The sequence below is a fragment of the Manis pentadactyla genome, chromosome 3 (genome assembly GCF_030020395.1).
Source record: "Manis pentadactyla isolate mManPen7 chromosome 3, mManPen7.hap1, whole genome shotgun sequence".
NCBI lineage: Eukaryota > Metazoa > Chordata > Mammalia > Pholidota > Manidae > Manis > Manis pentadactyla.
Genome location: NC_080021.1, coordinates 209174269 through 209201591, shown reverse-complemented (window position 1 = coordinate 209201591; position 27323 = coordinate 209174269). Strand labels below are relative to the sequence as shown.

The 27323-nt window shown below is 39.0% G+C and overlaps 1 protein-coding gene across 5 annotated transcripts in view; it reads right to left on the bottom strand.

Moving 5' to 3' along the window:
* MRRF (mitochondrial ribosome recycling factor) overlaps positions 1-27323 on the bottom strand; it is a 51768-nt gene that overhangs the window by 19338 nt on the left and 5107 nt on the right. For 4 of the 5 annotated variants that reach the window (XM_036915422.2, XM_036915425.2, XM_036915423.2 and 1 more), the window contains exons 3-5: positions 20831-20986; positions 16739-16857; positions 10584-10675 (exon numbers count right to left, since the gene is read on the bottom strand). In XM_036915422.2, coding sequence (XP_036771317.1) covers positions 10584-10675; positions 16739-16857; positions 20831-20986 — 367 coding nt within the window. The remainder of the gene's footprint in view (positions 1-10583; positions 10676-16738; positions 16858-20830; positions 20987-27323) is intronic. The other variant, XM_036915424.2, reaches the window with a different exon arrangement.

Genomic DNA, 27323 nt, shown 5'->3' with positions numbered 1-27323 from the left:
TCCCTGGTAACAGTTAACAGTCACCATGCAGAAAAGGTCACAGGAATTCTCAATAACAATGGCTAACTCGGTAAGGACAATTTTAAAAACACCATTAATTCTCATTTATTGAATTTCTTTCCTTTCTTCCGCGGTGTCAGACTTGCATCATAGTCCAAAAGCGCTCCCTGTCTACTGAGGCTCCCTCTCCCCTTTATCCTTCACGCGAGTTTCCCCCAATAAATCTTCACAGACGAAATCATTGCTATCATCCCATTTTACAGATGAGGAATCAGAGACTCAATTGAAATAACTAGCCTAAGGTCACCTAACTCTTTTTATTGGTTTTCTTTTTAGTTTTCTGACTGTAGCCTGAGCTCATCCCCTATCAATTCTGGCTCTCCCCGGCTGTAGAGCAGCTACCCTCCTTGTTTAGCTCAGCCTGGGGACCACCCTACCCAGTCTTACCCAGCTTGCCCTCCCTGGAAGAACCTGGGCATCCTTCATGAGAAACTGTACATCAGTATGTAGTGGGGAGAAAACACTTGAGGAAGGATTCAGGCTAGAACTATAGCTCAGGGCTTTTTACCCTTACTGGTGAAACTCCCCAGTTCGATCGGCACTAGAATTCTCCTCCATACTGCCTTGGACAGTCTAGGGGATGGAGCCTAGTCTATCATCCCCCAACAATGCCTGGAGGAAAATCGGGAGCTGACGATGGCAATTATCCAACTATTCTAAAGCCTTGGGGAGCAGTTCAGTAGGCTATGGTGTCATGAAAAGCTGGGACCCTCAGCCTTACCAGAAACACAAAGCAAATCTCACACCACAGGCAGAACCAGTCATCAGATTTTCTTATTTGGGATATACCTTCTAGGAGGTCTTGTTCACCATAATTCATATTCAAAGAATAAACCAAGTGCTCATTAACAATCAAACTACAGTGTTCCTGAGCAACTTAAATTCTACTATAATTACAACATAATGACTCAACTCCTCCCACCCCTAAAAATGGAGGGAAAAAAAAGTACATGGGGTTGGGGGAAGGGGCTAGTGAGGAAGGGAGGGAAAGAGAGCGTTAAGGACTAAAAGAGCAATCACCAAACAGAAGTGAAATACCATTGGTTTTACTCCAAATCAACAAAAGAATGTTTCCAAGAATTTCTTAACAAGGAGAATTAGACAATAATAAATACTGTAAGATAAAAGAATTAAAATTTATTTCACTAGGAGCATCTATATCCCATTACTCCTGAACAACCATAGAAATTATTCCCATTTTATAGATAAGTAAGCTGTTGCTTCAAAAAATAAAGCAACCTGCTCAAGGTCACTGTAGCGGGCACATTCCCCAGGCTGCTGCCCCCTAGTGACCATACACAGCAGTGAGACTCCTTTAACAAGAAATCTTGCCCAGGAACGGCCCAGCAGCCTGGGCCACTTTATCGGAGGTGCACTGCAGTGTCTCCTTCTACCCAACCCTCCTTGCTACCTCTCTGCACCAGCAGCCGACATGCACCCTGTCTCTTTCACAGGGATTTCCTCCAAGAAATCTCTTGCACATCTAATTCTGTCCTGGTGTCTGCTTCTTGCAGGACCCAAGCTATATACCCAGAGAGGGACAGAACAGAGATTCGAACCTAGGTCTGTCTAGCCCCAAGGCCCTTGTGCTTTCTTTATACCCAGAGAATAACTGATCAACAAATCTGATTGCTAAATTCAGTGACTGATTCTCAGACCTCTTCCTTGACCTATCAGCAATATCCAGTGTAGCTGATAACTCCCTCCACTTTAAACCCCTCCAACCTGGTTTCTGGGACCTCCACCCTCCTAGTTCTCTGGCCCCTTAGTCTCAGTCTCTTTTGCTGTTTCCTCTTCATTGCTCTGACCCATAAACCTTGAAGAGGAGTGTTCAGGGCTCAGTTCCCAAACTCCTTCTCTTTATTGTCTATATTTACTGTCTAAAATAATTCCATCTAATTTCATGGCCTTCTCTACATAGTCATGCCTCCCAGATTTCTCTCTCTAAACCATATCTGTCCTCTGAACTTTAAACATATATGTTTATATCTGTATCTATTTATAAGTTTATGTCTATATTACATCTCTATAAGACCACAGCTACTTGACCTCTCCACCTGGATGTCAGTAGTATCTCAAAATACATATGGACAAAACCTGCTCTTCCCTCATTCCTGACCTGTCCTCCTACACTCTGCCCTATTCTCAGTAAATAGCAACTCCATCTTTCCAGTTACTTAAGCCAAAAACCTTGAACTCATCTTTGTGTCCTCTCTTTCTAAATCCACAACCAATCTGTCAGCAAATCCTGGCAACTTTTCCTTTAAGACATATTCAGAATCCAACCACTCCTTACCAACTTCTACGATTCCCACACTAGTCCAGGCCATCATCATGCCTGGATTACTGCAATAGCTCCTAACAGACGCCCCACTTTGCACTTGCCTTCCTACACTTAAGATAGCAGCCAGAATCTTACTGCACTGATAGACAGTGACTGCAATGGGGTGTGGCAGGGACTTGATGATATGGGTGAATGTTGTAACCACATTGTTTTTCATGTGAAACCTTCCTAAGAGTGTATATCAATGATACCTTAATAAAAAATAAAAGATAGCAGCCAGAATGATCCTTTCAAAACCTAAATCAGATCATGTCATTTCCTAGCTCAAAACCCTCCAATGACTTCCCATTTCATTCCAAGTAGAAGCCAAAATCCTTACGATGGTCTATAAGGCTATGATGGTTCATTTTGTGTGTCGATTTGACTGGACCATACAGAGTGCCCAGATATTTGATCAAACATTATTCTGGGTGTTTCTAGATGAGTTTAACATTTAAATAAAATTAAATGTTATTAAGCAAATTGCCCTTCTTAATATGAGTGGCCCTCATTTAATCAGTTGAAGGCCTACATAGAACCAAAAGGCTGACCCATCCCTGAAGAAGAGGGACTCCTCCTGCCTGCCTGCCTGCCTGCCTTCATACTGGGACATTGTTTTTTTCCTGCCTTTAGACTCGAATGGAAACATTTTTTCTTCCTGGAGCTCAATCCACCTGTCCTCTGGACTGGAGCTAACACCACTGGCTCTCCTGGTTCTCAGGCCTTCAGACTGGGATTAGGATTACACCGGCTGGGATTAGGATTACACCATCAGTTCTCTCGGGCCTCCAATAAATCAGCAAAACACACACACACACACACACACACACACACACACACACACACACACATCCTGTTGGTTCCATTTCTTCGGAGAACCCTAATACAAAGACCTTACATGATCTCAGCCACCCTATTTCACTCTGACCTCACCTCCTATTTCTCTTCCCTCCATTGCTCTGCTATAGCCACTTGAGCACTCTTGCTACTCCTTAAACACCCCAGGCAGACACCCATCTCAGGGCCTTTGTACTTGCTGCTTCCTCCGCCGTAGTGCTGGATATAGGCAGAGTTCTCTCATGTCCTCAGTCTCTGCTCAAGTATCACCTTCCCCTAGAAGCCTTCTGTGAACACACTACTTAAAATGACACCACCCTCTCTACCCCCTTCCATGACATCCTTTATTTCTTTCCAATGCCTTGTTTTCCTCCACAGCAAGAAAAATATGATCACCTGACACACATTCTGAATATATGTGTTACTGTCCACCTCCCAAGCAGAAGTTCCATAAGGGCAGAGTCTTTGGCTTGTTCACTGCTATATCCTCTTCCATGTCTAAAAATATGCCTGACACATAGTAGGTGCTCCATAACTATCTGTTGAATATATTTATGAATGTCCTACAATTCACATTTCAGCATAAAAATTTTATTTCCTCATAAAAGCAGTTAAATGGCTGTCTGGGGCCAAAGGAGAATAGGGACTGATTTGCAAAGGGGAACTTGGGGTGACTAAATAGTTCTATATTTTGATTGAGGTAGTGGTTACAGGGACACACATTTGTCAAAACTCATCATTACACACACTTAAAATGGGTTCCTTTTTTTGTATGAAAGTTACACCTCAATAAAGTTGATTTAAGAAAAAACAAACACCCTGCATTCCAGACTGCCCCTCACACCAAAAAATGGCACACAAAAAATTTCCTTTCAGATTATACACCTTGATTTGAGCTTTGGAAATTATGTTCCACATAGTTTGGATTGATAAATAGTTAAATTTTAAAATACCAATTGCTGCCCCCTTTTACAAAAACACACAACAAAAACAAAATGTGCTCTAAGAAGTCCACAGATGTAAGGATGGATTTTGAAGTAAAAAAGACCCATATTTAAATTCTGCACAACTCGATTTTAGTAACTAACTGAACTTGAGCAAGTTATTTAACCTCTCTTAGGCTTACTCAGCTCATGTATAAAAAATAGGGAGTAGTAAAATGAGTTAAGTAATATAGCATAAGGCCTCACATATAGTTCACACGGAGTACAAAACTCACTTTGCTTTGTATTATGATTGCCATGCCGTGAGCCATTCACATATCAGTAGGGTTTCCTAGGAGATTCATGTCAAGTTTGGGTCTGCAGACCATTGAAGGAGTCGCTTGGCTGTGTTGAGGATGGTATTCTGGCCCTGAAATGCCCACATCTCTAGAAGCTTGGCAGTATGCAGCACACCATTGCCAAGCACCAAGACAAGCAAACAGCAATAGCTATACTACAGCCCCCCAAGTTCTGGCCCCTTATTCCTCAATTACAGTGACTCCCCCCATCAACTTTCCATCCCAGCAGAACAGGATAAAAAGCTTAGGAGATCACTATTACACTGTTAGCAAAAGGGAAAATTTGTAAATAACCAATATATTCAAGAATTGGGAACTAGTTAATGCTATATATAAAATGCAAGCACTGTAATTTCTTTAAAAAGAATTCTCCCCAAAGAATACAACTTCTCAGATTCAAAAAGACATATGCACCCCTATGTTCATCACAGCACTTTTTACAATAGCCAAGATATGGAAGCAATCTAAGTGTCCATCTGTAGATGATGGATAAAGAAGATGTGGTACATAGACACAATGGGATACTATTCAGCCATAAGAAGAAAATAAATCCTACCATTTGCAACAACATGGGTGGAGCTGGAGGTTATTATGCTCAGTGAAATAAGCCAAGCAGAGAAAGACAAGTACCAAATGATTTCACTCATTTGTGGAGTATAACAACGAAGCAAAACTGAAGGAACAAAACAGCAGCAGACTCACAAACTCCAGGAAGGGACTAGCAGTTATCAAAGGGGAAGGGTGAGGGAGGGCTGGTGGGGAGGGAGGGAGAAGGGGACTGAGGGGTATTATGTTTAGTATACATGATGTGGGGGATCACGGGGAGAACAGTGTATCACAGAGAAGGGACACAGTGGATCTGTGGCATCTTGCTGCACTGATGGACAGTGACTGCATCGGGGTATGGGTGGGGACTTGATAATATGGGAAAATGTAGTAACTACATTGTTTTTTCATGAGAAACCTTCATAAGAGTGTACATCAATCATACCTTAATAAAAAATTAAGAAAAAAAAAAAGAATTCTCATCAGGAAGAGCAATGACACATTATTAAGTTTTTTAAAAAGTACAGAATGGCATGTATAATATAATCCCATATCACAACAAGAAAAATGGATGAGGAAATGTACACATGCTTGTATTTGCAGAGAAAAAAATATGAAAAATCAAGGTGCTAAAAGTGGCTCCCTACAGAGAATGGGATGGAGGTATTTTAATTTCTTATTTAGTTCTACTAGAAATAAAACCCATGCAGACATTGATGAAAAATAATGAAAGAGGAGGATGATCAAGGAATGCTGCAGCCTCAGTGGGGAATGAGTCAATCATACATGCTTTCAGCTCTTCGGTGAATTCATTCCTTACATTTACTTAAAGCCAGACATGAACTCAGGGTTCTCAAACCAAAGCAGCCTCATTCTGCTCTGTGTGGCCATCTCATCAGTATTTGGTAAACGATGAGTGGGGGAGTGTTCATTCGTTGGTTGGTTGGTTGGCTTGGGGGCCAACATATGAAGATGTGAGTGGTGGGGCAGAAACATGGCCTGATCAAGAGCAACTCCGGCTCAAAATGTCCAAGGTCCTTGACCTAGAAGTGAAAGACTGCTATTCCAGTGAGACACGCTATCAGGAGACAAGAACAGGGACAAAGCCGGTGAAAAAGCCCTGCGCTCTAACTCTGCTCCTGCCACTTAACAGCCGTATGACACTGGCCAGGAACCTCCCTGAGCTTCAGGTGTCCACTCAGTCAAATGGGCATCAGGACAGTCTCCTGACCTCATGTTGTGAGAAACTATACAGCATTCAGCACAGCACCTCTTGGCACTATCCCTGTAGCACTGATGGTTAATAAACAGTACCCAAAATTTGATTATATAAATAGGAAAGAAAAGGAGAAGGAACTATTTCAGCAAATCTTGATTAACAGAAATATTCAGAGTCCATCCAGCTGACTGACTTCTCGAAATGAAAAAACACTGGCCAGAGAGGAAAACAAAAGCTATACACACTGTCAGTGGGGATGGACATGACGCAGAGCCGCTGAGGCAGGACGGCGTTTCACTGACAGTCCTGAGGCAGCCCCGCACACAGCACGGCCACACAGCTGGTTTCTCCGAGGCTGTGAGGAGAGGCAACAAGGACCACGTGGGTTCCGAGTCTGACCTGTCACTGAGGTAGGATTTATCTCCCATGTGCTTCCCAAAAGGATCAGAGGCAGATATAGTAAGAGTCACATACTCAGCAGACTCATTTAAGTAAGACTGTAAGAATCAGAGGAGTGTAATGAGGCTGAGGTCCTCGCTCAGATCTGCCGCCACTGAAAATAAAACTTAGCTCTGGGCATCCAGAGTTAAGGCAAGAAAGCAGACTTGCAGAGGAAGAATCATAATCAATCAGAGGTAAATTTTCCTAGAACTAAACTTAAGATTTTATAATCAGAAACTGTTCCTAGGAATTTATGCTTCTGATACCCTCCCACCTCCCAAACTTCTAACATAAGCTTTAGTTTGTTACTTCCCTTCCCACAGCTTTGCCAATCACCAGCCGTGTGACCCAGAACCAATGCCTCACCTGTCTGAATCTGCTTCCTCATCAGAAGGGAATGATGCTCCTACCTATTAATGACAGGGAATGAAGGACATGTGGCAGCACTGACGAGGTGCTCGCTAAACATCAAATGCTTTGTGTATATTAGCTCACTGAAAATGCCCAATAACCACACAAGGCAAGTCCTGTAAATATTTTACAGGTGAGTTCTTTGAGATTCAGAAAGGTGGAGGCAGTTGCCATTATCACACAGCAAAAAAAGTGAAGAGCTAGAACTCAATTTCATGCCTTTGTGATACCAAGGCACACATTTAAGATCATACTTCATTTTCCCTGTATATGTCAAGCATCTAACTGTTCCTGGCACATAGTAGGTACTCAACATATTAGTTCCATTCCTTACTCCTTCCTTTTCTCCTTAAGTAAAATTACATATATCAAAAAAATAAAAAGTACTGAAAAAATATTAGTACTTTATATTTATACAGCTTCTTTCCTCTAAGGAGATCACAACTTAACCTATTTTCTCTACTAATCCTACCAAATCTCTACCTATTATTATAAAGTATTTCACTTATTTTACAAATAAGGAACTAGAAGGCAGCAAGCTGCTTGGGTGATGTGTCCAGAGTCATGTGCCATAACCAAATAAAAACCTTGGTCCTCTTCACATCTAAATCCACCTTTATCCTTTCACATGACACAGCCTCCATAATGAGTAACAGATCATTCATTTTTTATCTGGAAAACTACCAAACGCACAATTCAGTAAGGGGCCTCATGACCTTCCCACCTTGTCAAAAGGAAGAAAGTACATAAAAAATTAGGTTTGTAGGAGCAGACGGTTTTGGTCTGTCAACTTTCTCTTGGATTATGCCCATTAACCAACATAAAATAATTTAAAATATAATGAAACAGATCCCCAAGTCTTTGGAAATTTAAGTTAAACTCACTGATCCTTCAAACTTATATACAATGCACAAGGGCAATCATTAACTCCTGTAGGGCTGTGCACATTATGTCAACTAAGCCTTTGAAAGAAAAATATGATACATATTCAGGCCACTCCAAGAAGAATCCAAGTTAACAATGAGCATTTAGCAGCATAAATTGATAGCATCACAGAATTCTGGAGCTCTAGAAGGGATGCGGCAGGCCACTGAGAACAACTCCCTCACCTGGTACATGAGAAACTGAGGCTCGGGCAGGTTAAGGGGCCTTTCCAACATTGCACAGACAGCTGGGAGAGCAGGAACTAAAAAATAAACCTACTGACTACTATGCATTCCAGTTACAAGTCTTGCCTCTAATGTCTGTAAGTACACATAGTACTTTCCAGAATTACCATCTACACGGACAGTAGAGAAGGAGCCTGTACTCTGGTAATAAAAAAACTCAGGATTCAAATCCTGACTGCCTCTTATTAGACACGTGAACTTGGGCAAGTCCCTTAATTTCTCTGAACTTCATTTTTTTTCACTTATAAACTGTGGGCAATAGTAAATTCCACAAGTAAGATGCAGATAACATAATCAAGGGGAGTGGCACAGCCTGTGAGCTCCATGAAGGCAAACATCAGGTCCACACATCCCCAGCCGTCAGCACAGAGCCTGGCACATGATACATTTATAGAAAATTTGTTGAGTTTATCAATGAACTAACCAAGCAAACTAGTACTGGCCTTGAACCAAGCAAACTTCCTATAACCAAGCAAACTATAACTGGCCTAGGTTATTATATTGCTCCCAATTCATGTGCTTTTAAAGCAGTGCTAATTCTGGCTTAAAGAGCAACAATAGAATAAGATGGCCATTTTCTGGCTATAAAGCAGAAAAAAAGTTCAGTGAGGAAAGTTCCTGGACTTATTCTTGTTGCTTGCATGACTACACATTAGGCTCTGGAATCAACTAAAACTGGCTTTAGGTCCCAGCTTCAGCATAAGTTGTGTGACCACAGATACATTACTTTACCTCTCTGAGCCTAAATTTCTATACATGGAAAAAATCTACATCACAGGGATTATATGACAAATGAGACAATATATGTAAAGGAATATATGGGAATATACACGTGTGGCACAAAAAGACTGTCAACTGGTGTTACACTTCATTTCCCTTATAGTTACTTGGAAGCTTTACTCAGTCATTTCACTGAGGTCTCTGCTCAAATGTCATTTCCTTCCTGAACCTTCCTATCTACAAGAAAACCCCCTTATCCTGCTTATTGTTCTTCATAGTCCTTATCATCACTTGACATTACATCATGTATTTATCTGTTTTCTGTTTACTGTGCCTACTTAACTACGGTGTAAACCCAGGAGGACAGGGGCTTTTTGTTGCTTGTTTTGATTACTGCTGTATCTCAACAGCTTAGAAAGGTGCCTGACACATAGTCAGGGCTTCATAAATATTTGTTGCATGACTGAGTGAATTAATTGAGCACTTACTTGAGACTTGCTATATGTGAGACACTATAGGCATATGGACTTAAAGATAATTAGAGATGAGATTATGGAAGGAGAAACTAATTCTGCATGGAATCTGCAAAGATTTAGTTTCTCTCCCAGACTACTGCAGCTGCCTCCCAACTATTCTCCTTGTGTCTACTCTGTCCCCCTACATTCCATTTGTTAATCAGTACCCCACAAAGTCAACAGCGGATCAGATCACTCCTTTGCTTAAATCCCTCTAATGACTTCCCTTTATTATTAGAATAAAGCCCAAACTCCTCACCATGGCCTATAGAGCCTAAACCGCCACCTTCCACCCACCAGTCCAACCCGCCCCCACCACTCTTTCTCTGTCCCTCCCTGAGGTTTGGACATAACAGCTTTCTCTTTCTCAAACATGCCAAGGTCTTGTCATTTCTTTTCTTTTCTAATTTAAAAATAAACATTCATTTTTATTCATTTAAAACTCTAAGTTTTATGTATTTATATAATTAATAATACTCCATTTTTATGCCTAAAACTTCAACAAGCAAGGAAAAATGCAAAAAATAACTCTTCAAGGAACATGGGTTAGAGATTACAACTGCTGAGGTCTTTTCTAACTCAGGGCCTTTGTGCTGGCTGTTCACTCTGCCTTGAAAGCTCTTCCCCTAGGCTGGCTCTTCCTCCTTCAACTCAGCAAAACTGTTTTACCTCCTTAAAGAGTCCTCCTGGGCTAAAGCTGTCCCTGCCACCACCACCCTTATCAAGTCACTCTCTAATGGATCTCCATTGCTTTTTCTTTCCTTGTATCATTTTACTATCTGGGATGACTTTCTCTATTGAAGGGTCTATCTTCCCCACCAATATGTAAACTACACGAGGGCAAGGACTTTGTCAGGTTTACTGCTGCGCCCCTCACTCCGAGTAGGCACTCAAATATTTCTGAATCAGTAAACTGTGTCTCAAAAGATAATGGAGATTGCCAGGATATGAGGTGCAGGTAAAATATGGTATCAGCCCAGCAGTATCATGGTGGGGTTGGTTTCATTCCAAAGACAACTGCCCCACTGCATCAAAATATGTGGATTTCAGCCAAACTTACTTGGGAATGGGTACCCGAATTAGTGTCCCTTCCACTTCTGGGTTCAGATTCATTCCACTTTCTCTTATAGCCTTGATAGCTGCAGCTGTACACTGAAAACCAGATCAAAAGGTAAACAGAATTAGTAAATAATTATTACCAGATGCAAGTCTTCTGTCGATAACTGGCAACCCATCTTGGCAGAACATGGAAACATTTAGTTCTGTTACCAGTAAGATCAGGAAGTTACATTGGTGTAGAGTGCTTTGATCAAGCTGAATAGCAAACTATGTCCACTCCTCATACCAGTGTACTGCAGGAGGGAAAAAAGCAAAGAGAAGGAAAAAATAAAAAGAAAACAGCTCTGCTTCTTTGAAAAGATTTCAATGGTTTGAGGCAACGCAGATCAAAACCACAACAAATCCTCAAGGGAGTGGGGCTGGTCTGTGCGAAAACTGGTGTAAAGACAGATGAAAGATTTTATACTTAAAAATTCCAGTTGACATTTTACACTCAAAATATACCAGTGCCGATTTAGAATGAGTAAATAAATTTAACTCATTCACATCTACACTCACACCAACCTTCTCATGTTTCAGAATGAGCAACTAATCTCCACTGGTGTGTGCTCCAGCAAAGGCAGATTGGTATACTAGTGAAAAGCACGGGTTTTGGAGTCAGAAAGAGCTCCGTTCAAATCCCAGCTCTGCTAACTGTGTGACCCTGGGCCACAAACTTGAGGCTCCGGGTCCTAATCTGAGACCATGTGGTAACTATACTTCAGAGAGGATTAAATGAGACAACACGAGCAATGAATCTTGCACCATGCCTGGCACACAGTAACACCCAGATAAGGGGCATTATTATATACCCTTATTGTATGAAGGTAAGAATGCACAAAACCCCCAAATAAGACTGAGTAGATGTCATCACTTAGCTGATGCACTATTGTCCTGCCTGACCTCCTCCAGGGTCTTCTCTGACACATCTTGCTCTCAAAAGTGCCAGGTGACACAGTGATACACTCTTTTCCCAGAGGGCCTCGCCTCACCCCATTCTAACTACATTATACTACAACTGTAACATAAGTACACCCAGCATGCAACTCTAAAAGATAAAAGAAAGCCATGTGGGACAGAGATACCGCACGGGCACAACAATGTGGAATTCTTGAAAATAGGGCCTCTGACATTTTCAAAAGAACTTTAGGTTTGACCAGAACCACAACACTTGAATTCACAGGGCCAATTCTCAGCCTTGAGTTCCTCCCTAGACTTTCTGGCTTAAATGAATGGGGTTACTGGTACACCTAGTTTACTTTTCCAGGTTTGCTTTTTTTTTTTTGATGGGAGTGCTGAAAAAGCTCATCCATTTCATTTTGAAATAACTTTCATTCTACAGAGATGTGAGGTGTTACCATAAGGTCAAAAAAACAAACCAGAATTCCACATGTAGATGAATCATCCCTTTTGGAAGCTGTACACAGAAAACAACAGTGTGGCCATTGCTTAAAATAGTAACTTCTTAAAATGGTAGCACTGACTATGACCACAGAGTATGGAGCTGGAAAGCATCTCTGACATAACCAAGTACTGTCCCTTGCTTATGTATGCAGGGACCTGTTGGATAAGGTCACATCCCTAGGCACAGATACAGTCTTCCTTGAGAGCCAAGAGCGATAAAGTGAGGACTGTACCCATCATGCCTCTGGTTACTGGCCAAGAGAGGAGGAGCTTCTGGACTCCTCCACTCTCCATACAATGATGTTACTTGGTATTTCTTCCAGATCCCCTACCTCAATGTATGTAGTAGCTGTGGCACAGGGAACCTGATTTTTTTTTTAAATAGAGTAAAAATAATTTGGAATTAGGTCTACTGCATAAAGGGGATGGCCAAGGTAAATGAAACCTCCAGGTACAGAAATTAAGGTTTCCCCTGCAAGACAGCTACCATCTTGAGAAAATGAAACCCAGACTTCTCAAGTTGACGATATAGGCAGAATCTTCACTCTGAAGGAGTGGCCTGGTCTCAATCTCCCAATCCTCCTCTTCTAAAGCTGCTCACTGAACTACTGACAAGTCAGCTGTTAACATATTACCACCACCACCTCCTTTTCACCACCTGACCCAAATGTTTCCACACAACCTTCCCCTGTAGGCACCAGAGCACCCGCTGCTGCTCCTCGGCTCGACAAGAACTATGTCTCAATATCTGCATCTTCCCAGCACAAGCCTTGTACCAGGTACATGGTAAGTGCTCAGTAAAAGTTTATTGAATGAATATAGTAATGAATTGGCTCAGATCTGTTAGGAAAAACTCATCTCCTTCCTTTGACTTCATGAATATAATTCCCACAAAATTTTAATTTAAATCCCCTTATTTTATACTTTACTGGTTCTGTGTCTTGCATATGCAGAAAAACCATGAATCAAGAGAGGTTTCACTTGCAAAGAAACCTACTAAAAGAGACAGTTCTTTAGTATTTGAAATATGCATATTTCAGTTTGATATGGTAGGAAGAGACACTTAGGGAATTACAGTCATTTTCCCAACATGATTTCTGAACTATTTGTGGTTCAGACAAAAAGGCATATATTTCTATCACATTTCCATCTCTTAGGCCTTACCCCCTCACTGAAGAGATGCTCACCAGTACCCCAAGGCAAACAAACTGTTCTCAAATGGCAAAAATGACTGACTGGTTATGGCTGCTTGGCATACTATGTTGAGAAAGACAGACTTCACGTCGGGTCAGGCAGGCAAGAATGCTGTGGTCAATTAACTGCTCTCTTAACTATTCTTAAACTAATCTATGCTAAAGAACAAAAGATGATAAACTTTTGTAGATAGATGAACAAGACCTTGCCAATTTGGGTTCAAGTCAACTTTATTGGTGCCATATCAATTACTGGCCTTCTGCTTGCTTTATATCCCAATGGGCCCCTAGAATATCAGGTCTGTGAAAGCACAGAACTTGTCTGTCTTTATCATCATGAATTCTCAGTACCTCAGACAGAACCTAGTAACTTGCAGGGACTCAAAAAATACTTGTTGAATTAATGAGTAAATGGTGAAAGGAGCACAGGCTTTAGTGTCAAACAGCCCTATGTTCAAATCTTGGCTCTATCACAACAGTATGAACATGGGGAAGATAGTTTACTTCCTTGAGTCTCAGTGTCCTCATCTATATACTGGAATAAATAATGCTTTTAGACAGTACCTGTGTTGACCACCTGAAACAAAACTTGAGAACGTAGTGTCCAGTAACACAGTAGACACTCAATTCACATTAGCTTTCTTCCTTCTACAAGAGCAGTAATGGAGCCTGCAGAATTTTTTTTTCATTTGCCTTGTTCAAATAATCTGTGCTTTTTCACTTGCTTCTTTTCTTTCCCATCATTAACTCTAGCTGCAGGCAAGTTTATGAAAGGCAGTAACTGCATGTATCATTTATCAAGCAGGACACATGTTAAACAAATGCAACAGTTTTCTGTCTTCAATGCATTTGAAAAGATTATGCATGTAAATCTGCATTGTGTCACTACAGCATGACACAGAAATGCTCAGGTTTGTAAAGAAAGCCAACCGCATGTGAAACAGAAAGGAATTACATAAACACAGAGAGGATTAGCTCAGCATTTTGAAGCTATGAACCTGGGTACTCTATGGACAGCTTCTAAACTGGAGGAAGGAAATGTTTAGTTAGAGTGATTTGTTTAGTATATATACCAGATGAGATAAAGGAATTCAAAAGACAATGTAACTCACACTTCCTCACTCTGTCCTTGTAAAGAACCTCTCTACTGAGATGACTGTAAAGGTTTTTTTCCAAAACCCACAGAATTTCAACTTGTAGAAATGGCCAAGATGCACTGGTTGAAAAATGAAGATACACTCCAACTTCCCAAGAAAAAATTAAGCAGTTACTACCTTCTTCTGCCTCATAAGATGCTCTGGTGGCCAATTAGGTGCTTCTTCTGTGAATGCCATTTGCTATTTAATAACAGAAGTGGTTGGCTCTAAAAAGAAATCTGCCTGATGAGGTAGGTCTTCAAGCTGTGTAATTAGGAGGCTATTCCCCAATTGGCCCGCAGTGCCTATGGGATCAGATAAACAAGGTGGAGAAGCCTCAGCAGTTCAGAGCGAGCCAGAAAGAGAAGATGAGACAGATCCCTTTTGCCCATTTCTCTGCTCCTCAGTAACACCAAGAATGAGTGCCTTCCTTCCATCAACATAATGACAAGTATGCATCCATTTGAAGAAAATCTACTGAGTGCTCCCAGACACCAAGCACTGTGTTAGATGCAGGACACAATGAATAGGTTAGATATGATTTCTACATTCCAAGCTTACGATCTAGTGAAAGTGAAATGGAAAATAGAATATGTAAATAAATGTGAACTATTAATGATAAGTGGAATGAAGAAAAAGAATCGTGTGTACAAGAGAGGTTAATGTGGAGGAATAATTTAGATTGAGTAGTTAGGGGAGGCTTCCCTGAAAAGAGCCATTTAAGTTGTGATCTAAAATATAAGTAGCAATTAGCCAAGCAAGGGTGTCCCAAGCAAAGGGAAGAGCATATGCAAAGACCCTGAGAAGGCAAAGGGTAAGTGTGTCTGAGGAACTGAAAGAGCAGTGTGCAAGGATGGCAATGCACAGGACTGGAGAGACTAGGAGACAGGCATGGCCAGACCATGCAAAGCCTTTTAGGCCACAACAATCTTTTTCTTAAAGGTTACTTGAAGCATGTGCTTAAAGCATGTGCATAACATAATCCCCTATATATATATTTTTAACTTTTTATTTATTTATTATTTTTTTAATTTTTAATTTTGGTATCATTAATCTACAGTTACATGAGGAACATTATGTTTACTAGACTCCCCCATCACCAAGTCCTCCCCACCTACTACCCCATTACAGTCACTGTCCATCAGCGTAGTAAGATGCTGTAGAATCACTACTTGTCTTCTCTGTGTTGTACAGCCCTCCCCATGCCCCCCCATTGTCTGCTAATAATAATGCCCCCCCCGAAAAAGAGAACTTTTTTTTTTTTTGAGAGGGCATCTCTCATATTTATTGATCAAATGGTTGTTAACAACAATAAAATTCTGTAATCCCCTATATATTTTTAAAGTTCATTCTAACTCCAGTATGGAGAGTGGAATTAGGGAGTGGTAATAGCCTCCCCAAGTGTGCCTGGCACATCAGCTACAAGAGCCCTCTGATTTGAAAGTTTGTTCATAGCAAGGGCTTTCCCTTACTCATAGCTCTAACCCAGTTTGTTAAATCCAGGTTCAACTTTGGTCTATGTCTTTGGGATATAACTACCAAAAAAGACAATCAGAAAAGGGGGAAACTTCAGATTCCTTTACCTCACAGCAACAGATCAGCCAACTGGCAGTAGAGATAGGACCAGATTCCAGGCCCTCTAGGACTCTCAATTCAGGTCAATTCTTACTGGACAAACCAGGAAAAACCCATTTATCTTCCTCAACTAGACTTAAAATCATAGCCCCAAGGTTGCAATGATTTAATGCAACCCACCTTCCAGCCTTGGTGCTTTGTGCGATATTCTGCAGTGGTCAGTCCAGTTTGAATGGAAGGCGAATTTCTGGAAGGTCTGCTCCAAATACTAAAGCAGATCACACTGGTGGCCCACAGGCCAAATATGACCCATTAATATATTTTGTCTCATAGTCTTTAAAAAAAAGTGTATTAGTCGCCAATATTTAACAAAGATCTTTCATAAAAATTTTGGTTACTGGCTTCTTTCGGAAATAAACATCTTCCTATCTAGTAACGTGGACTACCAGGCCTACATTTCTGCCTGGCAACAACCTGCTCCCTTCAGAGGGCACAATCTCTCCAGTTTCCCACAGCCCCCTCCACGCTGGCTCAGTGCCAATCCCTGCAGCGACACTATTGTTTTTCTTATGTTTTTCTTAGACAGGGCCCGTTTCAGTATTCAATTACTTGCCTGGCCTCTACTGTGTTTAAAGTAACTGAAAAGGAATTTAGAAACAGGAAGAGTGCTTTCCTTATCCTTAAGTTTCCTTTATTATGCCTTCGCTCTTGTTTCATCCAGAGATAGAGAAAATACTTCCCCCTGACTTGGTCTAGCCTCCATTCCAAAAGAAACCATGGGGAAGGACCCTCTGGCAAGGCCACCTTACCTCTGGGAAGCTGGCCATATTCACCAGTATCAGCTGTGGTGACTTCATGGAGATCTGGCCAATCTGGTTTAAAGCAAGCTTCCCATCAGCAGTTACCACAGTGATACGATCAAATGAGCCTAAAAGAAAAATAATGGGTCTTAGAATTTGGAAGGACTTTAGTAGCCCCATAACTAAGTTCCTATCTGATTCAGATCCAACCAACATTTAGGGATCCCTTATCAATGTGGAAGACCGTTGAAGGGGCTTTCTAGGAGCAGCAGGATCATGTGATGGAAAAAGCTTTGAAATGTTGACAGAACTAGGTTGGAATTCCTTACCAGCAACCAGGGTGGCCAGCCATCCTGGTTTGTCTGGGCCTGAGAGGTTTCTGTGACCTAGGGTTTTTAGAGCTGAAACTGGAAAGAACTGGTCACCCCTCCAGCAACTTGGCCATTTACTTGAAAACATCAACCATGTTACTTTTCTTTCTCTGTCTTGGTTTCCAACTCAGTCAAAAAATAACTAGCTTACAGGATTAAAGTGATGATTATAGCTAAATATAAACCAAATATATAATAAGCACCAACAAAATAAGCATAAAAAAGTACCTCTTATTAATGCTTTTAGTTATTACAACTACTCTGTCACACTGTATTACTATCTTCACTTTACATATGAGAAAAGGAGTTGGGGAGGTTGAAGATGCCAAGATCACAGAGCTAACAAAAGGGAAAACAATCAAGAACCAAGCCCCAAATTCAGGTGTGCTTACTTCTGATTCCAATCAAGGGTCTTTCCCTTATACCAGTGAAACTCAAATTTAGCTGTGCATCATAATCACTAGGGAGCATTCAGTTTTGATTCCTGGGCTCCATCCCAAGAGATCTCCATTCAGTAGGGGTTCAAGGGAGCTGTGATTTTAGAGGAGCCTGTAGTTTTTTTTAAGATCACCACACGATTCTGATACGCAGCCAGGTTTGGAACCACTGCCTTATCCCACCTTGAGTTTAGAATTCGGCTCCCCTTTAGGAAAAAAAACGAAGACACAACAACTATAACATTTAATTGCCATCTGGGATCCGAAGTTCATCCATATCTAAATTCTGGAAAACTCTAGACAAAATTTTCAGAAACCCAAGAAGGCAAGCAAATAAAGCCATAGTTACAGATGGAAAAGGGGCACTATTCAAACTTCCTGGCTGCGCATACAAATAAGAAGTAGAAGAAAAATCTTATCGTTCACAGTAGGAACCACTCATGGATGGCTCATTCTGAGACACAAAGAGAAAGTGGGAGGAGGAAGGTAGTTTAAAGAAATTGGGAGTTATCCCAGCAAACTGTTGCTAGAACAATGCAGTACCATACTGTGGCCCAAAGATCTGATGTGCAGTATTCAACCAAATTCAATGTCATCACAAGATAGAAGATTGTTGACACCACTGGCTTCCATCTGAAAAAGCCTGGAGGTATAACAATAAAAGTAGCCTCCATGATTCTGAAGGATTTGACCTGGGTTCAAACACCAACTCTGCCACCTCCTGATTGTGTGACCCTGGGCAGACTCCTTCAACCTTTTGGGTGACTGTTTCCTGATCTCTAAATGGGGTATAAAAATTGTACTTATCTCATAGGGTTGTTATGAGTATTAAATCAGAATTTATGAAGAGCCCTTATAACTGAGTCCTGGCATATACCAGTGCCCAATAAATGTTAACTTATTAATTCTTGATTTTTTTGTTTTAACCAAACTAACCTACTTAAAATTTCTCTAATACAGTCTGTTCTTGCCTCAGGAATTTTAGCACGTATTTTTCCTTCTGAGAATCCCCTTGTCTGCTCAGCTACCTCCTGCTCATTCTTTAACACTCAGCTACAACAGCATCTTGTCTCAGAAATGTGCTCTGACCTCCTCGGCTGCATTACAAACCCCCTTTTGAGCTCCTGAGAATCCTACGCACACTTCCATAATAATGATAATGATAACCAACATTTGCTGAACACTTTCACAAGCAAGAAACTGTGTTAATGCATCCTGTAGTTCATTTGCTTTCATTATCACAGGAACTCTCTGAGATAGTTCCACTATTTTCAGCTGAAGAAACTGAGGCACAGAAAGGAACTTGCCCAAAGTCACAACAGCTCTTAATAGATCCTGAAATAAAACCCAGGTCTGACCAATTCTAAAGCCATCGTCTTCAGCACTCAGTTATGCTGTATGATTCTACACACGTTGGTTTACTTGGCTGTCCCTTCACATGAATTAAGCTCTAGGCTCTTGGAAGGCAGGGACAAGGTCTTTTCTCTCTGTTATCTACAACACCTATTCATCAGCAAAGAATAAGTGCTCAATAATGTTTTGATGAATAAAGTACTGTACATATGGATGGATGAATGGGAGAGCAAAAACAAACAAATGAATAAACCCAAATTACACAACTACTAAAAGCAACCAACTATCTTGGAGATAGAAAATGTGGGTAGACAGAAGAAGGTGCAAGAGGAAAAGTGGCTGCTGATTCAGATAGTAACGAAGATGATGTAGAAGAATCTGGTGCAAAAACAAAAGGCTGGCTAAGCTCAGCCTGTTTCACCCAGTCTCTTCTTCACCCCAAGTTCTACACAGAACAGTACACAAACATAACCTTGAGGAGAAAGAGGTAAACAGGAAATACCAATGGGAGGCCTTCTGAAAATGGCTCTTAACTCAGCCTTCCTCATCTGCCATTAAGATCCTTTGGTGCAGAAGTCCCAATATGGGCTTTTCAGTACGCAACTGTGGTGGTTCCCGTTCCCTAAATCCGTATCGACATAATGCATCAAATCCTTTCCCCTCAATCTGTCCCCAGCGAGAATCTCCCTCAGTCTCCTGCCTGCCCCTCATTTTCTCAAGGTTAACATTTAACAAATTACACTCCCAACCTCCTTCCAGGCCCATCATCTTTTAAGTTCAACAAGAGTGGAGCTTGCTGGCTAATTTTAAGTATCACATTTCTCCCTGAGCTCCTCTCAAACTGCTCTCTGGTTTCGGCTGCAGAATGTTAACAGGCCAGAAAGCACAGGGGAGACAAAGCACTTTATCAGTTTCATATCTAAAATAATAAGCAAGTTTAAAACAAACAGTTGGGAGAGATTGAATGGCACGCTCTACTGTCAGCAAAGGCAGAAATGGCCTAGTCCAAAGGTTGACAAATAACGGAACAGTCCTCTGGTTTCACACTGGATCTCATCTCTGAACTCAGTATGTTTCTGCTGGTGTTTATAAATGGAGCTGTCTATTTTTCACTTGGTTTTCTTATGAATTAAGTTCATGAAATATTTTCTAGTTTCTTGAGAACTATCCTAATAAAAATGTGAGTGGGAACAGCTCAAGCTCCCACAGACACCTTTAGAGGAGGTCCCAGGTTTGACTCTGGGATGATGACAACTTCCACAAGGCCAATTTAACAGCAATTGGATTTTTCCTGCTTGCCTGCACCATTAGCTGACAACTCACTTCTTCCATCACATCTGCAAACAGTTCTCCTCGACAGTTCTGACATTTCCCACTTAGAAAAGCCATTTTCAGGAAGTTATTAACCCAAATGGAATCTTCCTGGTCAACCTCAGGGGTACAGAAATGCCTCAGGTGGGTAGGTTTGCAGCCACTTGGTTCCCAGTAAGGGATAAGAATGGCCAAAGAGGACAAAGTGGAAATATCAGAATAAAGACGTCAGTTACTATAAAACTAAATACCTAGATATGCTTACAGTAGAGTCATAATAAAACTCCCAGTTTTTGAGAGTGTGATTCCATGAGAGTAAAGACCATGTCTATTTTTGCTCATCACTGTATACTAGCACAATGCATAGTTCACAGTAGACAAATATTTGCTGAATGCATAAATAAATACAGTGTCAACTATGTGCCAGAACCATTACATATGTTACCTCATTTATTTTAATACTCACCCCAAAGCTATAAGATAGGAATTAGACAAGGAAACTGAGGTCCAGAAAAGTAACTACCCATGGTTATCAGTTGTAAAGTGGCAAAGCTGGGCCTAAAACCTAGCTCTGCCAAGCCATGCTATTTGCACTACACCTTCTCCAAAACACCAGTTCAGTCACTAACCTGGTGAGGTCCTTATATTGACAGTCTTATTGAAATTATCCTTTAGTGCTTCCATCACAGACTTCATTTCTTCATCTACCTCTTCCAAGCTGATTATGTCTTCAACCAAGGCAGTGTTAAGATTCACTCTGGTTTGTGACTGTGCTTTCCCTTTGGCTAGAACATCAACATTAAATGAATAAAAGAACAGCAGCATAAACAGAGACAATAAATAATTAGTGAAGAAGTACCTACTGCGTACAGGGCAAAATGTCAACTGTCAGAAAATTATAGAATATCATCACTGTCCTAAAAAAGAGCCTAAGTTTACTGAGTGTCAACTAGGTGCCCAACATTGGAAACCTCCACAGACACTAGCGAAGGCATTTACAATGAGGCGCCTTAGGTGAAAATCCTGGCTGCGATGTATACCAGGGGTATGGCCTTGGGCAAGCTACTCTACTTCTCTGAGTATCAGGTTCTTTACCTATAAAACAGGGATATCTGGTTTGCTACAGGGATATAAGTAATTCAAATACCTAAAAGAGCACTGTATGGCAGGCAGTCCATAAGTGAATGAATTCTTTATATTTCAGAAAAATAAACAGAAGACAAGAAAGGTAAAGTGACTTGCCTCATGTCACAAGGTCATAAAACAGTACAGCCAAGATTTGGTACCAAATCTGCTTAATTTTAAACCCATGAACTTTCCATTAGATTGTCTTCATAAAATCTAATTGGAAACGTAGGAAATGTATTAATTTGTTTTAAATGAAACAGTATACAGCCATGAGACAGAAAGATCTATAATTACACAGAATTTAAATGACTCTGACAAACACAATGTAGAGAAGAGGCTAGGCACAAGCAAACAGACTGTACAGTACAAAAGCTAGATACAAGAATATATACTAAACAGTATGACAGAAAAAACTAAGCCAAGCCATTAGAAGTCAGAGTAATAGTTATGTACAAGAAGTAAAAGGTGGTTAAGTTAATAAAAGGAAGAATAAAGGGGAACTTTTGATGTGTTGAAAATGTTCTAGTTGTTTATCAGGGTGCTGATTACATGTTCTCACTTTTTAAAATTATCAAGCATTTTCTGCTTATAGCTTTATGTTTCAAAGGTGCTTTTTTATTTCTATAAAAAGGTAAAAAATAAATTAAGGGTAAACACCAAAACAGTAAGAAATAGAATAAATATGTAACTTTCAAAGCAGCAGACATGAAAAAAGAATAAAGAAACTTGATTAATCCAATAGAAAGGATGAAAGAAGAAAAAGAAACAAAGAAAACTATGATAAAGTAAAAATTAAAACTTTAGAGGTACAAATACTCAATAATCACAATAAATATAAACTGACCAAAGGATCAGCCAAAGGGAGCGATTCTCAGTAAGATATTTAAAAATCTAGTCATAAACAATATATCCAAGAGGCTTTACAAAAACACAACACCAGAGCAAGTTTAATGTATAAGAATAGAAATATTATAACCCTGGCAAGTATTAACCAAAAAGCTAGTGTAGTTTTATTAATATCAAACAAAATAAGAGTTTAAGGCAGAAAGCATTATTAGAAATAATGAGGACCACTTCATAATGAAAATAAAAACAATTTACCAAAAAGAGATTACAATTCTGAACTTAAATATACCCAGTAGCATGACCTCAGAATTAACAGAATTAAAAGGAGAAACTGATGACTATACAGGCATATTAGGTAGGACATTTTAATATACCTTATTTGGTAATTGATAAATTGCACAAATAAAAGAAAAATAGAAAATTTGATCAACACAATTAGCCGACTTGACCTAATGATTATATAAGCATCATGCACCCTAGAAAAGAATATACTTTCTTCTCAAGCACACTTGGACCTTTATACATAATGACCACATTCTATCCCATAAAGCAAATCTCAGTAAATATTAAGGAATCTATATCACATAGAACACCTTCTCGGATCACAGTGGGATTAAGCTAACTTTCCAAAAAAGATATGTATGAAGAAAAAACATGTAATGGAAATTTCAAATGATGATAGAAATACTATATATCAAAAACTTGCAGAAGGTACCTGAAGTTGTATTTGGACAGAAATTTACAGCCTTAAATGCTTTTAAGAAAAGGACATGGTTGAAAAGTAATGAACTAATTGTCCAACTCAAAGGATAGAAAAAGAATAAAAACATAGGAGAAAGTATAAAATAAAGAGCAGAAATCAATAAAATCAAAAAAGTGGAGATCAAATTTAAAAGCTCATTTTTAAAAGGCTTATAAAACTGACGAACTATCAAGAATAACTGAGAAAAAAGAAAGTAGACAAATAGTAAGAAAGAAAAAAGGGAAACAGTTATTAAAACAGTAGATTTTAATAATCTTAAAAGACTCTTATAGACAACTTTATGCCAACAACATTGAAAGCTTTGAAAAAAATGAAAAATTTCCTAAAAACAACTAACTTAAACTAACTTAGAAGAAAGAGGAAATTTAAGCAGCCTTATAATCACTAAAGAATTGAACCTATGATTTGAATTCTACCCACATACAATGCACACACACAAATATCCGGTCCGGATGACTTTATAAGCAAATTCTACCAATCATGCAAGGAGTTGATAATCCTGATCTTATAAACACCACCCATTAAGAGAGCACGCAAGAGAGATGAACTCCTTAACTTAACTTTATGAGACTACTAGGCTTGATATCAAAACCAGACAAGGATAATACTACATTATGTCTTTCAATATCAGAGAGTTACATTAAGGTTAATCTCACATACAAATACATACTAAAAAATCCTAAATTAATATTAACAAACCAGATCCAGCAATGTATATATTTATTATGTATTAAGCAATGTATATACAGATATATCAAGAGCAGATAGGGCTTATACCAAGAATGCAAAAGTGGTTTATCAGAAAAAACTACTGATGTTGAGTGGTCACGTTAACAGATTAAAATTAAAAAATGATTATTTCAATAGATGCAGTAACAACATTTGATTAAAATTTAACATCCATTCAAAACAAAACCTCTCAGCACAATAGGGATATAAGATATTTGCTTATCTTACTATGCAGATGGACAGTGACTGTGAAGGGGTATGTGGGGGGGACTTGGTGAAGGGGGGAGCCTAGTAAACATAATGTTCTTCATGTAACTGTAGATTAATGATACCAAAATTTTTTTAAATTATCTTAAAAAAAAAAGAAGATATTTGCTTAAAAGAGAAAACTACTGAAAAATAAAGCAGACATAGTTCATCAAGAAATATGAGAAGTGTTCCCCACAAAGTCAGAAGCATAACAAGGATACCTACTATCATCAATCACACTTATTCAACTTATATGAGAGTTCCTAGCCAAGAAGGAAGGAAGGAAGGAAGGAGGGGAGAAGGAGGGAAGAAGGAAAAAAGGTATACAGATTGGAAAGGGAAAAACAATGCTATCATTATTTACAGGTGTTATAATTATCTACCTAGAAAATCCAAAAGAATATACAAACAATAGATCTAAAAAAAGAATTCAGCAAGGGTCCAAGATACAAAATCAATGTATAATAATAAAAAATGTTCCTGTTCACCAGCAACCACAAAGAATACACACTTTTTAAAAAGGTATAAACTTAAAACAACAAACCTTCTAAAAATACAGTAAAATATATTCATAACCTTAAGGTGGGGAAAAATTTCTTAAATAAGAAAAAAAATCAGGACTTCCATAAAGGATATGATTAATAAATTGGACTACAGGATATGACTGACTAAAGGATATGACTGATAAATTGGATTACATTAAAATTAAGAACTTCTGTTCATCAAAAAACACTCATTAAAGAATGAAAAGGCAAGCATATTAACAATTCATATATAAGACAGAAGTCCTGTCTATAGAATATATTAAAACTCCTACAAAGCAATTTTTTTAATGGGCAAGAAGATATCTAAATAGCAAATAAATGAAGAAGTACTGACCATCATTATTCATCAAGGAAATATAAACTGAAACCACAAAGAGGTATTACTGCATACCCATCAGAATGGCTAAAATTAAAAAGACTGACTATATAGTGATTTTATTACATCTTTCTACATTGATAGGTAGTAACCACAGTAGAGGAGGTGAGGATTTGATGATGTGGGTAACTTTTGGGACTACTGTGTTGTACATCTGAAACCAACATAAGATTGTGTATCAACTATATTTCAACAAAAAAAAAAGATTGAGTATACCAAGTGTTCATGAGTATGTGGTATAAACAGAAAATAAAAATGCACAAACAACTACTACATGCAACAGCATGAACAAATCTCACAAATAGATTGTTATCAAAAGAAGTCAGGTACAAAAGAAGCTGTACTAGTTCAAAAATTGCAAAACTAATCTTTGGTGTTAAAGTCAATATAATGGTTACCTTTGAAGAGTGATAACTGAAAGGGACAAGAGGGAAGCTTCTGGAACACAATTCGTGTTCTGTATCTTGATCTGGGTGATGGTCACATGTTATGTGGTTATGTTCAGTTTGTGAAAATTCACTGAACTGTACACTTAGAATTTATCTAGGTACTTTTCTTTATGTATGTTATAACTCAAAAATTTACTTTACTTTAAAAAAATATATGAAAAGTGACAAAAATGATGACACACCAGAAATAAACCTGACTAAAGAACTGTGCAAGATCTTTATGGCAAAAACCTGGTAATATGATTATAAATTTCATACAGAAGAGCAAAAGGCAAGAAGCAAAAGTGTGTGTGCGTAAGGAGAAATATTTGCACCCCTAGATTCAAGACTTTATGACAGTGATTCAGGCAGAAGGGAATTTACTGCAGGGAGAGATAAACACTTCAACAAAATCAAGAGCTCAGAAGCAAAATCACACATACAAAGAAACTTGACATATGACAGAGGAGACAGAACAAATCTGGGATTAAAGAATGAGCTAATTAATAAGTGGTGTTCACACAGCTTATTACCCATATAAAAAAAGAAACTTAAAATTAGATTCCCTACCTCACATCATATTCAGAAATAAATTCCAAATGGATTAAAAAAGCAAATATGAAAAGTAAAAACCTTTAAAAGATTTAGAAGAAAATTCAGAAGAAAAGCTTTATGACCTAGGGATAGGTAAGGATTTCCCATATAAGACACAAAAGAGCACAAATGATAAAGGAAAGGACTGAAAAATATGACTACGTTAAAACTTATGTTCAACCAAAGATACCGTTAAGTAGGAAGCAGATACCTGTAACACAATCAACAAAGGATTAGCATTCCTAGTATAGAAAGAATCCAATAAATCTAAAAGAAAAAGTCAACTGACTTTTTTAGAGGTAATCAAAGAAGACAAAAACTGAACAGCCAATTAAATATGAGAAGATGCTGCTTACACGCTGTAGCTAATGGCTAGTGTACTAGAAGACTGCAATGCTGTGGGCATTAGGAGCCCCCATTTCCAGTTCTGTTTACTAACCAGGTATGACCATGAGCAAACCTCAGTTTCCTTACTTGCAAAATGGTGAGATCTGTGTTTCACAAGGTAACTAAGAATTTCTTCACTGGATAATTATAATTCCTTCAAGAGATAACTATAGGGATCAAATTATGAAGTGAATGTGAATTTTTTGAAAAATGTAATGCAACATATAGATCTACAGTTATTACTATTATCACTATTAACAGAATATAAATCTTCTTAGTATTAATGCTCTTCCAGCAGCTTGCTAATTTTTCTTTTAATAGAAAAGGGATGTTCTGCATGAAACCATAAAAAGAAAGTCAGTAGAAAAAATATTTAGCAGCATATTTCTAGCACCATCCTTAGGAATGGACTCCCTGCCTCACCACCACAAATAGCAGGTCTGTTTAACTCATTCAGTCACTCAACAAAATTTTCTGTTACTCATTCAGTCACTCAACAAAATTTTTTGATACATACTATGTGTTAGGCCTGTTAGGTGCTAAACAAGAAAGACACAGACCCTATCCTCATGGAAGTCATATAACAATAAATCCTACAGTTAATTAATTAATGAGTGCTGTGCTAAGTACGTCAAAGGTAAAATAACAGTGCACAGGAGTGCATGTAACAAGGGACCTGACCAGTCTAAGAGGTCAGAGAAGGCCTCCCTGAGGAAGCAACATTTAAGCTGAGACCTGCGGTATATCAAAGTCTCATTCTTGGATGACACAAACCATTAAGATCATCCATCTAACTCCATGGCTCTAATACCTCCTCATCCAACAACCTGGTTTCAATTTTACTTCCAACATAGATCTTGCTGGATCTATGAGGAGAAAATACGTTGATTCCTGCCACAAGTATTCTGGTTTGCTTGGCACTTACAGCTCTAATTCTAAATCTAAAAGAAGGAAATTAAGCATTTTCTGAGCCACAGTAACACATGAGACAGCATGGTAATGAGAAAAACACACTCCAGGTTTTAAAATCACCTCTGTCACTGTGATCTTTTAAGCTAATCAAGTGAACAATCTGAA